The following is a 16,170-nucleotide window of genomic DNA, read 5'->3' as shown; positions in this document are numbered from 1 at the left end:
TTATCTTAATTATATTATCAAATTATTATATACAAATATATATCAATTTAAATTTTACAGTATTCTCACTTAAAAAATAAATAATGCTTACTCGGCTAGAATTGAACTTATATACGTATGTATTGCTAAATCTAAATAAAAATTAATAAATCATGATAATTGTTTGTTTCGTTTTCTCTTCGAAAAAAAATCTTTTTGAAAGTAATTAATTGTACGGTGATAACCAATCGATTTAAAATTATTAATTTAATTTTTATAAAACCTTCTCTAAACGAAACAATCCTTAGTGCTTTTTGAGCTTGTCATTATCATTTTCATTAATTTTGCTTTCGTAAACAACTTGATCTTCGGGAATAAAATTATCATCACAGTGGCTTGAATCGAGACTAACAGTATCATCAACGAAATTTTTATAAGAGGTAATGTTGTTTGGAAAGTTGCAAATTGGCTTTTTATCCTTCATTGTATTGCTATAAACTTGTTCTTTTATTTTATTGTTTCTGTTATTGACACTATTATTTTATTGTTTCAAATGATCTAGAAGAGCAACAATGTCGGTAACTACATTGGTTTTTACATGATGTATTGCTATTTGAAAAATCTCTACTTTTTCTCTCGTCGATTTGTTTCTCAACGGTAATGGCATCGTCAAACCATTCTGGACATTCAACATCTCTAACAAAATGCTTATAAGATGTATTAATATTTAAAAAATCGCTTTTCTGCGTCGTCAACTTTTCATCAATATTTTGAATGCAGTTTTTGCTACAGATAAGTTGTTTTTCGACAATCGAAGAAGGTTTCTTTAATTCACTAAAATTGCTAATCACTTTTCTAGATGATGTATTTGGACATCTGTATTTTTTGTTCGCTTTATGAATGTTTTGTGTTCTCTATTTTCTATACATATAATTTGTTCTTTAATAATCGAAGCATCGCCACATTTAGTTAGATTGTTGCCGTCATCAAAAGAACTTTTAAAAGATGGATCGAAGGGTGAAGAAGCTATAATCTCATTATCTCTGACGCTATTATTTTTACTAGCAATTGCTTCGACACTTTGATTTTTAATACTCTCTTTTGGATTGCCAATATCGCTTATTGCGTTCTCTCGTGACAGATTGCTTTCTACAGAATTGGTGTTTATAACATCTTTCATATTCCTCGTAAACAGCTCTCTATAATTGTTCTCCGAACTACGTTCGTAAAAACCTGATTCTGGTGAAAGATCGTAAACTGGAGAGTCCAGTGAACGAATATCATTAGAATAAAGTTTGTCATGTATCGCTATTTTGGCGGGACGATGGCATGAAGATTTTCTCGGAGTTTTCTCATTCTCGATTCTAATGTTATCATGCTGTTTTATTTGACAATGAGAGTCACCATCTTCCCATCTAAGAGAATCATAATTTAATCGCTGACCAAAAATTGATTTGCTATTTAAATGATCTAAAGATGCTGCAGGATAGTTGGAAATTTGCTGCAAAGACTTTTGACCTTCTTCCAATATTCTAACGTCCTTATTTATGTTGCTGATTGCATTCTCTGTTGATCTTCCACCGTCTGTTGTGACAAAATAATCAGTGAAACTTCTATGATGCTTCTTTGAAGAAGTATGCTCCTCAATTAAAAAGGGATCACTCTTCGAGTTTTTATTATCTTGATTTATTGATAGAACCAATTTATTACTCGTGTTTCTTATGGGTTTCTTGAAAGATCTTTTATCACTTATTGTTAAAAGGTCATCACTCAAACTTCTGTCAAACCTTTTTTGAGAATTTCGTTCTCTTTTCATACAAATATTCTTTTCTATATTTTTTTCTATATTTTTCTGTTCTCGATTTACTAGCATAATCAATTGACATTTTTTATTGTGTAGTTTTTGTCTTTTTTCAAGGCAAACTTCGTAATCTTTTTTTGCTAACTCATTACTTTTTATCTTGTATCTCTCTTTGGGTTTGTATAAAGTATGCCTAATTACATGACGATTATCTTTAGGACTTTCTTTAACTTTTATAAAAGCAAGTTGCTCATTTTCGTAAATACGATGATTTTTTATGGTATCGTCATTTCCTTTATCTAATTTTACTAATTTCCTTTCTAAAATTCCTTTTTCCTGCTTAAAGATGGCTTCCTGGCAATTTTTTAAGTTATCAGCACCTTTTTCGTTTAACCAAATTATGTTTCTTTTTAAAAAGCCGTCTTTTGTATCTTCATACATAATTTCTTTACTATTTTTCAGAATGTCAGTCTTTTCTTCTTTTAATCTGATCATGTATCTTTCTGAAAAGTCTTCTTTTTTCTTTTTTAAAAAAATCTTTTGACTATCTTTCAAAATTTTATCCTTGTCTTTATTTAATTTAATTAAGGCTTTTCGCATGGAAGCATCTTCTTTCTCTTCTTCAAGGCTCTCTTGATTTTTTTTATCTCCATTCTTCTCTCTGTTAATCATATCTTTTTCCACAGCTCTTGGGATCAAAACGTCTTCTTCTCTTTCTCCAAAAAAAATTTCTTGATTATAACTTAAAAGCTTACTTTTTACGTCGTTCAATTTAATCAGATTTTTCTCTGAGACTTTTTCCTCTTCCTCAAAGACAATCTCCTCGCTGTTTTTCACAATCTCCCTGTTTACCGCTTCTGGCAGTTGTTGCAGTTCCTCATTTTCTATTATCTGAATGGCGTCAAAATCGAACACCTTTGATTGACCAATGCTCGTGACTTGAGGCTCGTATAAAATACAATTTGAACATTTGCAGATATTTTGCCAATAATATTCATTTTCCGTGCTGTTATGGCTCTTTGCACAGTCCAAGGGTGTCAGACACAATTGTGGATACTGGTAGTTGGTAGGATGACAATTGCATTTACAGTCTCTTCTCGTTAAGCGATCCTCGTCGATTAGAACACCTGAAATGCAATCTGCGACTTAGGAACTCTTCAAATTTAATCGATAATCGAGATTTGTGGTCAGTTAATATTGTCATTGTTATATTTAACCTTATCATGCTGAAGACAATTTTCCAGAAAACCAAAAGTGAAGCAATCCGACATTTCACATACAATAACCCAATAAAAAATAAAAATAAACGCACCTGTCATAAAGCAAACAGATTTCTTATGCAATAAAATATTTACATTATTGTATTCTATCTTATATATTACCTTATTTCGTATTGTCTGGGTTAAAGTACATAATTAATAAGTTAAAGAAGGGGGAGAGCCTTTACACCAAAAGAAAAGTTGCAGGACCAAAAACAGGTTTATTAAGGACATAACTTTACAATTCAACATTTTTTATTTTGCTTATACATTACACATATAGACTACGCATTAAAAATTGAGATAAAAATATCGTAATCGGAAAAATCGGATATTATTCAATCGCACAATTACAATTAACATTCGTGATTGACGGTTTAGTAACGTTTTATTCCGCATTTTTTTTTTTTTTTAGTCTTTATCTATAGCAATTTATACGAGTTTATAAAAATATTGAACAAAATATTTCAATATTTAACAAAACTTTAAAATATTTGTTAAAATCACTTATTTTTTTGCTTTTGGGCACTTTCATCGCTGGGCTCAAAGCGCCCTTTCAATTTCTTTATGTCTGCGTTTTATCATATAATAAAAAATCAATAAGCCACCAATGCCACACATGGAAATTAGAGATTAAAAGAATAAAATGAGTCAAATTCTAACGTCTCAATCTTTATTTGTTTTGTCTTCATTGAATTTTAATTAAAATAATATTATGCAAGTGTCACATAATAAATAAAATACTATACATTATAATAAATAAATACTAATATGCGATTTTTGATACACTCAATTTACAATGCCTCGTCAGCGTGGGATTTAAATAGATAGACAATCACAACCAAGCTCAGCAAAAATTACAAAAGATTTGGATAGCTCGTATCCCAACCTGGAAATGTAATTTGAGTTTTATAAATATGTCGTAAAGATCATCGTTCCTTAGCTATCTAATTTATCACATTAGTTATCTAACGTATAATTGGGACGTGACTTGTTCTTTTAGTATTTCAATCTTAGAACAGCTCAAGTCTTTCAAATACATGTTTTATCAAAATCATTCTAATTAATTAATTTAATTTATTGCTGATTTTCTCTAATTATATATAACGTATAATCGAGGTACTTATTCCTTCTTACGAAATACGAAAAAATAAATTATCTAAATTTTTATAAGATGAGGAATGTCGTCTCTTTATCACTTAGCTTTTCTTTTTGATTTATTCCTACTTTTCTTCTTCATTCTTTATTTTAACTTTTTCTACGCGAGATAAATTACACTCCAGGACAATCGTCGATAGACGGAATGTCAATATGCAGTTTGGACGGTTTCTGAGAAGAGCGATCTTGATGGATGAGAAAACCTGTGCTGTCGGCTTGAGGGAGCATGTTGAGCACGATCGGAACATTCTTCGGCTCGCTAGGGATTTTTTTCAGGCTTCCATCTGTGGTACAGCCAGTACCAGATGATTAGACAAAGACAATAATGAGCAACATGCGAGAACTAAAGAGTTAGAATTAGCAATCCCAGTAAGCAACCTGCCTGCAACATGACAACAGATTGGCAGCAGATTTACTCAGATATTGCAACAGATTCAGTATCATCTGTGTGCATTAAATTGTTTTGCTGAGCGGAGGTCGATTCTGTATTTTGAGACGAGGTGAAAATTACAAAAGTGAACAGATTTACTAGATTTTGACAAATAAAATTGTAGATTCTCTAGTGAATTTCCTCACTTTTGTAATTTTCACCTAGTCCCAAGATATAGAATCGACCCCCAGATTGTCGACACAAACCAAACAGAATCTATCACGTAAACATTTAAATAGAATACATAATTTAAATATTTACGGCAGATTCTGTTCATTTTCTGCGGTCAATTTGTCATTATATTTTGTTAACAAATTTCGTTAGCATATTTTATTTATAGACTATTTACTTTATTGATTAATTTCTCCTTTATTATTGCAAAAATCGCCAAAAGGTAGAGTAACTTTTTACTTATTGTCAGTTTAATTCACTTCATTTGCTGCATTGTTCCAATAATTATCAGATATTTTGTATTTCTGCTGGCATTCTGTCGGCAAATACTTTCAAAATCTGTATTCGACAGATTTGGCTATTCAGGAATAGGCTGGAATTTGCTTGGAATTTGTTCAGACTAAGCGTTAACATGCTGGCAATTAGTACACTTAATAGCCCTTGCAGACAGTTATGAGATCAGGAAGCTTCCGAATAAAGAAATTAATAACACGTAGTAATGTAAATTTTTTTCATTCGTAGAATTAATTCTCTCCATCAAAATAGGTGGATTTAATAGTATATTTGTGTGCGTGCGCGCTCGCTCGTGTATGTGTAGTTATATATAAGATTTAAATCTGATTATATACAGATAGCTCCATTAAAATCTAAAGATAATTAGATTCGGTTATCACTACAGTTATTATGAGTAGGAAATACAAATTCTTCAATATTGAATTCTAGATAACTGTAAATGAACAATGTGTTACATCAATTTATGACATACTAAACTAATTATCAAACGTACATAAGAAATTATCTCAGACTAAACAAACATATTGATTGTTCGGTATATTTGATTAATTGTAATATAGATAGATAATGTTGATAAGATTTGTTTTGTTATCAGTATTTCATATCTCGATAACCATGGAGAATTTGATCTTTATCGATATATTTCGCAAGAAACTAGGTAGCTCTATAGATTCCATTAATGAAATATTTGCACTTTCTCTCATGTCGCTGTCTTGATTTTTGGTTTGCAATATGAATGCAATAACTTTATATAAAACTAATGTTTCAGCACATTATATAAAACAATTTAATAATTATATATAATTGTGAGAAATATAAATATTTTAAAATAAATGCTCAAAGAAATAAATTTAGTGTTATTTTATATATACTTTGTGTTCATTTCACAAACCAAAAATTGAGAAAACTATCTGGAAAATGTATATGAGAAATTAATCACGTGATCACGTACCAGTTCCGTGACGAAGATCATCCTGCGCCTTATAAAATTCTGCAAGCTCTTTGCCGGAACACAGCGGGGTGTCAACCTGAGTAGTACTGTTAAACAGCGAATAGTCCACCTCGTAACCTTGTCGTTCCTTGGAGTAGCTTACCATGGGGTCGAAACGGTGACCCCATAGGATCTCCTGTGGGAGATAACTTGACCTAGCCTGAGTAGTTTGTCCAGTAGACTCGATAGTACCTTCTAAGATTAGAACGACCTCGAAACGTTCAGTTAACATATCTTCGGCGGACATATTGTAGAAGGGCGAGGACTCGTTGATCCGATGGATGATGGTGGCCGGCCAGATGAAAAACAGATCGCCGTTTTCACCGTCGGTACCTACCGCCAATTCGTGCTGGTGTTGAGACAGAATTTCACCCTCCTTGGTCGTCTTAGTGCGAATCATTTGTGCGCGTACACTCGCGCCGATTATGTGACTTTTCCTCATATCGCCCACTCGAAACATGAGACAGAGCTCACCATCCCGTTGACAGATCACGGCATTTCGCGAAAATAACAGAGTTTGGGTACGCTGTTTTGGCCTAGTCATTTTGGCGAATACGATGCCTACCTGCAATTAATTTTTTTAAATTAAACTTAATCTTTCATCCGACGTTTTATATGCAGAGGATATTTAACATTCCCCAAACGCACTCACCATGAAAGCTTGGATCATGACGCCAGAGATACTTTGAAGGCACATAATAAATATGGCCTCGGGGCATTCTTCGGTAGTAGAACGGCTGCCATATCCGATGGTGTGCTGGGTTTCGATACTAAAGAGGAAACAGCTAGTGAAGCTGAAAATGTTGTAGACGCATGGCGTCCAGTTGTTCTCCGGTTGAAAAGGCGGCAAATGTTGTTCTTCGAAGTCACCGTGAGTGAAGGCTATTAGCCACCAGATCACCGCGAAACCCAGCCAGGATAGAAGAAAGCTCAACATGAAGCATAACAGCGTCCAACGCCACTGTGTGTCCACTAGGGTTGTGAAGATGTCTTGCAGAAAACGCAGCGATCGCCGGGAGATGCGCGATTGCAGCACATTGCAATCGCCATTCTTCAGGACGGCGCGACGACGCAACTTCCGCGTCGGTCCAGCCCGGTATCGACTCCTGAAATATAGATAAGATTTTCGTTAAAGTACGTTGAAGCAAATCATTCTTTAATAGTTTACGTGATTGTTTGGATATTGGAAAATTATTTCTTTCGACAATTTAATTGCTTGGGTAACTAATAATTTTTCTAACATACAATGTCGTAGCAATATCTCTGAATATTTTTCTATTACCCGATATGTGCGAATCACTGTTTCACGTAATTAAATTTGTATGATACGATATTTTGACAATTTAAGAACATGATATCTGGCTGTTACTAAGGGCCTAAGGCTGTCTAAGGCATGGAACGCTAAATAAAAAACAAACGTATATGTTGGAAAAAAATGTTATAAGCATACAAAGTTGCTATTTGTGACGGAAAACTTTTGTCAGATGTGATTTTATTTTGTAAATTACTTCATACACCGTTATTGTACATGGAATTTTTTTGATACTGTCAATTTGAAATATACTATATATACAATATTGGTACAATTGAGAGTTTACGATATAGGTATATATTTAGACAGATATGATAAAATTATACTTTGGTTGAAAATTTGATAGCCACTGTATATGTTATCATTAAATTATTTTTAAAATTTCTATTAAAAGCAAAAATATATTTTAAAAAGAATAATAGTCTGAAGTTTTAAAGGGCTAAATTCAAAGTGGATTTTTAATATAAATCTTTAATAATTTTCTTTAATAATTTTTGGATGCGATAGAAATTGTGGAAATTGCTTTAGGCCAAATATCCCAATTTTTTGTTTGTACAATAATAATAATTAAATTGTATTTTCAGTTACTTATTTAACAGATATTTTTCTTTGTTTCCGTCTTTACTTACCACGGATTTCTGTGCATTGTTCATCATCATTATTGCACTTTGACATAATGAATCCAAAGCGTCGTAAAATGATTCGGGCTAAAAGCCTTGATATCTCGCCACGTTATCGTATTTTAAAGTTATTCGTTATTCTCAATCAAACGTCCAACACATTCTAATTACATCGAAATATATCATCAGATTTGATTTCACAATAGCAACTTGTATATTAATCCCGATATAATGAATCCATTATATTTAACGTTCATATAAAAACGTTTATAAAAAATTAAAAATGAATTATTTATACGTAACTATTAACTTCTATTTAACGTGAATAAATCTCAATATAACATATCGTGACCTCGATATTCATGAACACTTGTATTATACTCATTAGCGTATAACGGACAAACACTATGGCTGGAGGTTGGCTGTTGTTTATACGAGATATCACTGTCAGCGATTCGACGCTGCTCAGACTCTCTCGGGAGCCTGATGTCTCTTTACTGCCATGTACAAAAAGGAAGTTGCCATTTTAACTTTGAACGATAACCACGCAGCTGTTATCTACCAATTTACTTATTGCCACGCGTTAATGAATCGCCTAATCAGTGACGGCATTCTTCACTTCCGCCGTCTCCTCCGGGTCGATGATACTATCCGATCAGCTGATCGTATAAATCACACTTTTGGTATTCGTTTTTTTAATTTACAAATTTTCTCGGAATTATTAATCGATGTTAATTAGGAAAATAAAACATCAATTATTGATATAGATTAATTTGGAATTATTTTAATACAAATTAAAATATATTAATACAACGATTACTTTATTTAGTCTTCCATTTTGAAGTCTGTAGAATATAAAGCTCTTGATACTTGGAATATTTTAATCTCAAAATTAAAAAATATTATGTGAATTTATATTTTATAAATCTGCTCTACATTTCATAATAAGAAATAAATAATGCAAATTTTTATAACATATTTTTATTACAGAAATATTATAAGTACTAAAACGTAAACTAATGTTTTACATAGGTGCACAATAAGAATACGCGCAAGAATGATATATTTTAAAAATATTATAATATAGTTTAAAATAGTAAAAAAAATGTTTAAAATTTATTTGTAAAAAATCATTATCAAAGATAAAGAAAATAATTTATATCATATTCACGTCGAGTTGTTCAAAATAATCTAGAATTATGTGGTGATTTACGGGATGAAAAAGTTCCACTTTTCTCATCTTTTATGGGCCATTTATCCGCGCGACCTTGGACAGTCTGTCATTAAGATACCGTCGTGGATCTCTAATCCTTTTATCGAGCATCACAAGATGTTGATAAGAATAGCAGTTGGTGAATAGACAAATATTAACCATTTCTGGAGTATTGCTTGTGCTAAATTGTAAAATTTTTTACAAGAAAGACAATAAGATACTAATATGATATTAATAAAGAACAAGCAGTAGTATAAATTCTTATGCATAATGTGTATATAGTAATTATTATATGTATATTATATACTATAGTGATTATTATATATTTATGTTAAATTAAAAGCAGCATATAATAAATAAATATGTGCAAACAATGAAACTTAAAAAGAAAAATTGAAGCAAAAAAATTCAGATAAATATGACCGGGCAAATATTCATATGTGTTTATTGTTTTATACTAGTCTGAATATTTTTATTTAGATTCCTTTTAAGAGTTTTTTACAAACGGAGAACTATTCCTTTATTTTACTTATCTTTATATTTTGAAGGAAAGATTTACAGTTTGATAAATATTAATATTGTATAATTATACATGTATTTATTATGTTTAGAACACATTAAATAATAAATTAGTATTTGTACCTTTTATAAGAATTATTTTTTATTTAAGGACCAAGCGTTCCGTTTCTTGTTTTATTATCACATTTATCGATAAATTAGTTGAACATAATGCTGCTCTTTGATAATTATTTTTTTATCAGAATAATCACGATAAATTTCTTTTTAGTCTGTTTTGAAAGAGAACGATGTTATCAATTGTGCACTTGCTTCGTCACCATCATGTTGTTGTTAAGAATGCAATCATTGTGCATTTTTTCACGCGTCGCGCAGTGAGCAGTATATTCATAGCGGTTTCTTGGTAAGATAATAATTATCGTAAATATTTTAGTTACTAATCAATTGCAGCTAATAATTGCGAACATTTCTAGTACGAAATTTTAATTCAAATTACAAAAAAATATCTTATTTTTAATGTCCCAATTTTTTTACATGCAGATCGTCCTAACTCTTGTGGACAGATTAAAAAGGAACACATTGTCGAGAAAGAAAAAGAAACAACTTAAAAACAATATATTATACATATATTTTTTTTAAATTTATACCTATAAAAAGTCTTTTTGTATCAGTAAACAGCTTTTCAATTTGTAAATTTAATATTTTAGTTTCTCGTTTTTTAAACACGCAAACACAAATCTTGTGTACTGAAATATTTAAAGAGCAATGTCGATACTTGTTAATTTATCCCAACGTATATAGTATTTTTATGAAACTGCACTGCAAGCGACTCAGCAGTTGCATTAACTCAATATAACTGCTGCTCGCTCATGATACTTTTATCACGAGTTTTAGTTTCGTGACTGACAATATGAGATTATTAAGGAATCTGTATAATTCTTGGATAAAATAACGAAAAAAAATTCAAACGTGTTTTGTTCGATTTACCTGCACTTCAAGGAAGAGTACGGGTTCTTTGTCACTTGCACGATGATCGGCGTCGTCGGTGTGGTCGATGGTATTAGATTTTGTTCTTCCTCACAATCCAACGATGGGGATTTGTCGCCCATCTTTAACACATTGCCATTCATTCCGTTCATGATTCACTATAATATAATGCACAATGCTAATCTCAATATCGCGAGTGGATCTTTTAATATAGCGGGACAACTACGAACGTAGTCTGTTTAAGATATTTAGAATAAACACTTCAGTAGCATTCAACATTTGTACATTCTTGTATCAAATATATTTATTTTATAAAGATTCAGGATTCTTTAAAAAGTTTTACTCTTCACCTTCGATTGTTATTTCTTCAATATAAAATCTTAATATATAATTTTCTAATATTCTAAAATTTGTTTTACATATTTCTTTTTATTGAACTTCTTGTCCAAAAAGACGTTCAAGATAGTCTATAGAGATCCATTATTCACTGTCGCTTGCGAATTTTCCCCTCGATCAAACATTCTTTAAATTAGTCTTTTAATCTAAAGACACATGCGGAGTTAAATAAAACTTCAGTATTCGTGCGCGTCTTTTTTTCTTCAAATTTCCTTTCCATAAACGTTTATGGTTTTCCGTAGTTACAAGGATTTTTCGAAATCTTAGAAAGATTGTTCTTCTTTAATCGGTTTTTTAATTTGTGAATACGCTTACAGAATTGAGAATGAGATCTTCAATAGTCTTGTATTAAATTTTTTCTTTTCACGGAAGTATAAGCTCTCCGGATATTTATTCTTCACTCTCGATTTTCGTATTTACTCGTGATTCCTCTTACTTTAACTACGACTCTGTGTTTTTTAATCGGTCTTTTAATTTGCGAAGCACTCATTGATAATGATTCTTCTGAGGTGATTTGATCAGTTGGCTCACGCGCACTTCGCATGTAGTGGTGGATCTACCGCTGCAAGATAAACTGCTGCGAGTAGCTGGTCATCTGCGATGTCTTATATACATATGTCTTATATACGCACTGACCATCGAGCACCATTTATCGGTCACTAACAAAACGCTATTTGTTCCTCCTGTTCTCGCGAAGAATAGGTGATCACTCGCGTCAGTTACGTCACTCGCGCACGATGAACAGATGATCAGTTCTGCTTTTGGAAAATCTATAACTATATACTCAGCAAAGTCACGATACAGTAACCACATGATATAGATTATGGTCATTTATTCTTTTTTATATTTAAGATAATTGTATCAGTCTCTTACAAACATCTTTTGATAATCAAAGATTTATGGAATCACATAAAGGTGACATAATTTATCTACAAAAATGTTATTTGCAATTTTTGAAGTTGGGAACAGATTTGTGGAATTACATAAGGAAAAGTGAGAAATTGATATAACAATGCTTCATAATACTCGAATAGGATGTGATGTTATAAAAACAATTCGTTATAGCATAAATTTTACACTTGTAGGAAGATTCATATTAATGACAAATCTGTTATTTTGAATTGCACCTTTTGTCTTTTTTTCTTTTTCTTCCGTGATAATTAGTAGTCACATGATTAGTATAATAGTCATATGATGTACGTTGTTACACTATCCGTCACACAAGATATACAAGGTGGGCTGAAATATCAATATATAGGGTGATCGAAAGTCACTGAAGATTTAAATACTAATGCACACAGTGATTGACAATTCTTAAAGAGTTTCAGTTTCTAATTTTTAATTATATTGATCTTTTTTTTTAGCACATTATATATACTAAAGAAATTATCGTAAATATAAATCATATATCAGAAATCCGATGATTTTATCATCGCGTAATACATAATAAGATACTCAATTTGGCGTTTATTAATTTCGTACTATTTACTAATTAAAACTTGAGAAAATATCGCAATTATTAACGGTTATCGCGAAATGTTAGAATCGAAATGAATGACCGAAAATGAAAAAAGATTATGGAAACGACTTCACAATTCACGCGCGATTCTCGTTCGACTGACTGACTGACGTCGCGTACTTCTTATCGGCGTCTTGGCATCTTGTTATCAGGATCTGACTGGCTGCTGAAATTGCGCTGATATATGCAAAACATGACAGCAAGAAGCTATCTTTTGCTTCCTAGTCAGAGAGATACCATAACTTGTTAAATTTTTTGTATCTGCATGGTTTTACTTAAAAAATCAGACCATAAGATATACATAAAAAAATTTATATAGATAAAAACAAAATCAAATTTTATTTTTTAAATAATTATTTATACGTGCAATATTTTTATCAATTTATAAATACCATTTACGAGATTAATATGTATAATGTAAATATAAGTGTTGAGAATATATAATGTTGTTGAAAGACACATTTCTTATTATTTTTTAGTTTAAATAAAGAAACTGCTATTTTTTGATATACTTTGTGGTACTAGATGATCTAATATTTTGAGACTATAGAAGTTAACTTATTACACAGAAATAAAAAAATGTAATTAACTTAAAAATATTAAATAGCATTCTTCCCTCTCTAGCACGTTAAAGATTTTGTTGAAGTGAAAACTTTTGGTACAAAACAAATACAACATGTCGTTTTAAAATGGCAAAGAACAAAAAATAAAATATATAAATTTATATTAGAATATTTTTAATTATTTAGATAGATACTCTTTTTTATTCTAAACATCTTGACAAAATATAAAATATTAACATGAATAAAAATAATATATTAGGTATTGTTTAAATGGTTTGTGAGTTTTGGCTACTTAAACCTTAAGTCTTTTGGTTCTAAACATAAACTTAATTACAGCTTTCTTATAATATTTGACGTATAAATTAATTAATCCTGTTATGAAAACTTATGAATAATCAACTTTGTTGTTCTGTTTCTTATTATGTCTTTTATGTTATCTTTATATATCTAATTATGTCTCTTATCTCAACTCGTCGTAATATTGTCGTAAATTGTTGTCCTCATTTAGTTAATTAGTTTTTACATCGAATTTTGTATTGAGAAATTTAAATTTAAATTTTTTAAAATCATAATAGTTAATATAAAAAAATTAGACAAATTATAATGGTTTTTGTTTTTTAAAGCTTTATAAGTTATAATACAAATAAATATTTTTCTTTTGGTGTAAGGTTCTTCTCTTATCTAAGGTTCTGAATTGTAACCTAATTAATAAAATTTAGAAATAATAAAGAGATAAAAAAGAAGCAATTTTAAAAAGAACAAATATTTATCTTATAAAAAAGGAAGGGACAAGAAATAAACCTATATATCTTGTCTAATAATAACCTTAAGTGTCACACAATCTGCAAACTTTGTAATCCAGCATTGAAACGACAAAAAAATGTGAAACAACTGCACCAACCGTCGGTTTCGTTTGCGCCTCATACAAATAGGTCTTTTCGTCGAAATATTTAACCTCTCGTGATCCATGATCAACACAATTTCGATCTATGTGAATTAAATACGCAAAAAAAGATCGATTCGTTTCTTCTGTATCATTCGCGGCCGGACCAGATCCAACTAACCGTTATCACATGGCGATAACGAACCATTCAATTAAATTAACAAGCAGCTCGGTTCAACAAAGACAGCACAATTGACGATCTCTCTTCTCTTTTAACGATCGCAAAATTGATTGTAACTTCTTCAATAAGAATTTTGCTTTCAGCAATCATAAATTTTATTACATTTAATTGTGTAACATGATCGCAATTTCATTTTTTGTAAAAAAAACAATGCAACAGTTATTTTTAAATTTATTTTTCAATTGTCTGTCAAATTCGCGATTAACAGCTAAACAATCCCAAAAATAAAATATCCCCAAAAATCAGTCAGTTCAGTTGTCAGTTCTTTTGCGAAAATAATTTTTATGTTCAAACATGTTTGAAGAATTAAGATTTCATAACCTTATATGCACGTATACGCGCGCCTCACACACATGCACATAAAGAGTATAAATCCGATCGGACAACCTTCACGTGGCATACTTTGAGTGACAGTATAATGTTGACGATACTTAAACTTTAAAGACACATAAATTAGGAAATTAAAAAAGAGTTTACGTGTTTTAAAAACGTCTTAATTAATTACAAAAATATGGGGATAAAAAATAAGAATTTTTATTCAAAAAGTTGAATCTTTATGACCTTCAAAAGACTATCTAATATTAATCAATATATATTGCACTGTTTTATGTCCTCTTTGAAAATTTTTTATTTAGAGTTCATCTTTTATTTAAAATTTTTTCTTAAAATATCAATGTCTTTGATCAAATTAAAATAAATCGTGTATAGTATATGTTATACAGGGTGTTCATCGTATTTATAACATCAAATAATTGGCAATGAAGCATAATTGTTAGCAAAGTTGGATAATTTCTATATCTAATATGTAGCAGAGACAACTTTGCGACAAAATTATTTTTTGCTATGTAAGAACCTTGCCTGCCAATGATGAAAGTAAATATAATACATCAACGTCTCGTGGTAAATACAAGAATAAGTCCGTCACCATCAGGCACAATTAACGTGCAATTGATGTTTCATCCGTATTACGTGTTAAATGTGCATGTGCAAATAAGATTATCACGTGCGTGTTTACCCTTTACTCGCTATATTCTTAGGAATCGTCATTTAGATCCATATAATGCGCGACATTATTATCACAAAATTATGCCTATACATGTTATACTATAGATATACGCAACATAATGTTATCGCAAGGTTTTGTATTCATAGACTGTTTTTTATTTTAGAATAATTCGCCCCATACTACGCCACACAAAATTATACCAATTACTATATAATATTTACTATAGTTTCATGTATTTTTTTCGCAACTACAGCAGTCTTTCTATATTTTTCCGTAAGGGTTCAAACACGTCCATCCAAGTTTAACGTTTCAATTATCGAAATACGAATTATTCTGTTTTTTTGTCTAATCTGTTTAAAACCGTGGAGACCACCTGTTGAGCAGAAGCGCCAATAATTACTTGACAAATATGACGCGCCCGCTTTTAGCATAGCGTTCTTCCAAAAATAAACCACTTTGCGACAGACTCGTGATCTTGTTCAATATTTTTAAAACAGATAGAATCTGCATTATCTGAACCAAAAAAAATAAAGAAATTTTATACGAATAAAATGATCTGAATCAGAGAGATTCTTTCTTACCTGGTGGAGTCCTGTCGACCGATACCGCCGGCGATGCTGCTACCCTGAGTGCTGACCCTGATGAGGGTGACATTCTTTGGTAAAGTAGAAAGTGTTGAGCCGCCTTTTTGACCCAAAATAAGAGATTCCGTTGCGTTGTCTAGCAATTCCTTCTTTTTATGACCCTCTGTCTCTTTCTGCAGTTCCTCTTCCTCCTCTTCCTCGATAGTTCCCGGAAGCCGAAAAAGTTTCGACGACTCATCCATCATCT

The 16,170-nt window shown here is 31.0% G+C and overlaps 1 protein-coding gene across 4 annotated transcripts; it reads right to left on the bottom strand.

The window, feature by feature from the left end:
* Positions 1-299: 299 nt before the first annotated feature.
* Positions 300-16,168, bottom strand: LOC143899870 (uncharacterized). 4 transcript variants are annotated; one of them, XM_077410591.1, is made up of 5 exons: positions 15,921-16,061; positions 10,732-10,853; positions 6,736-7,189; positions 6,045-6,648; positions 300-2,907 (listed from the first exon to the last, which is right to left on the bottom strand). In XM_077410591.1, exons 2-5 carry the CDS (start codon positions 10,851-10,853, stop codon positions 827-829), a joined length of 3,261 nt encoding a protein of 1,086 aa, XP_077266717.1. In that variant the 5' UTR covers positions 15,921-16,061; the 3' UTR covers positions 300-826. The 4 variants fall into 4 exon arrangements, with proteins under 4 accessions (XP_077266717.1, XP_077266716.1, XP_077266715.1 ...); XM_077410590.1 differs by having other exon boundaries at positions 10,732-10,889; positions 15,921-16,060; XM_077410589.1 differs by lacking the exon at positions 10,732-10,853 and having other exon boundaries at positions 15,921-16,168.
* Positions 16,169-16,170: the final 2 nt, after the last annotated feature.

This window comes from Temnothorax americanus, unplaced genomic scaffold (assembly GCF_048541705.1).
Source record: "Temnothorax americanus isolate GAGA-0224 unplaced genomic scaffold, ASM4854170v1 Scaffold29, whole genome shotgun sequence".
NCBI lineage: Eukaryota > Metazoa > Arthropoda > Insecta > Hymenoptera > Formicidae > Temnothorax > Temnothorax americanus.
This window is presented reverse-complemented; position numbering and strand designations above follow the sequence as displayed.

Bases quoted from the DNA above. Each gene is read 5' to 3' on its own strand.
- LOC143899870 (XM_077410589.1), bottom strand. From the start codon at position 16,168: ATGATGGATGAGTCGTCGAAACTTTTTCGGCTTCCGGGAACTATCGAG. The intron at 7,190-15,920 runs GTAAGAAAGAAT...TCTATATTTCAG, and splicing joins GGTCGACAGGACTCCACCAG to GAGTCGATACCGGGCTGGAC. The intron at 2,908-6,044 runs GTACGTGATCAC...ATTGCATTTCAG, and splicing joins TGATCTTCGTCACGGAACTG to GTGTTCTAATCGACGAGGAT.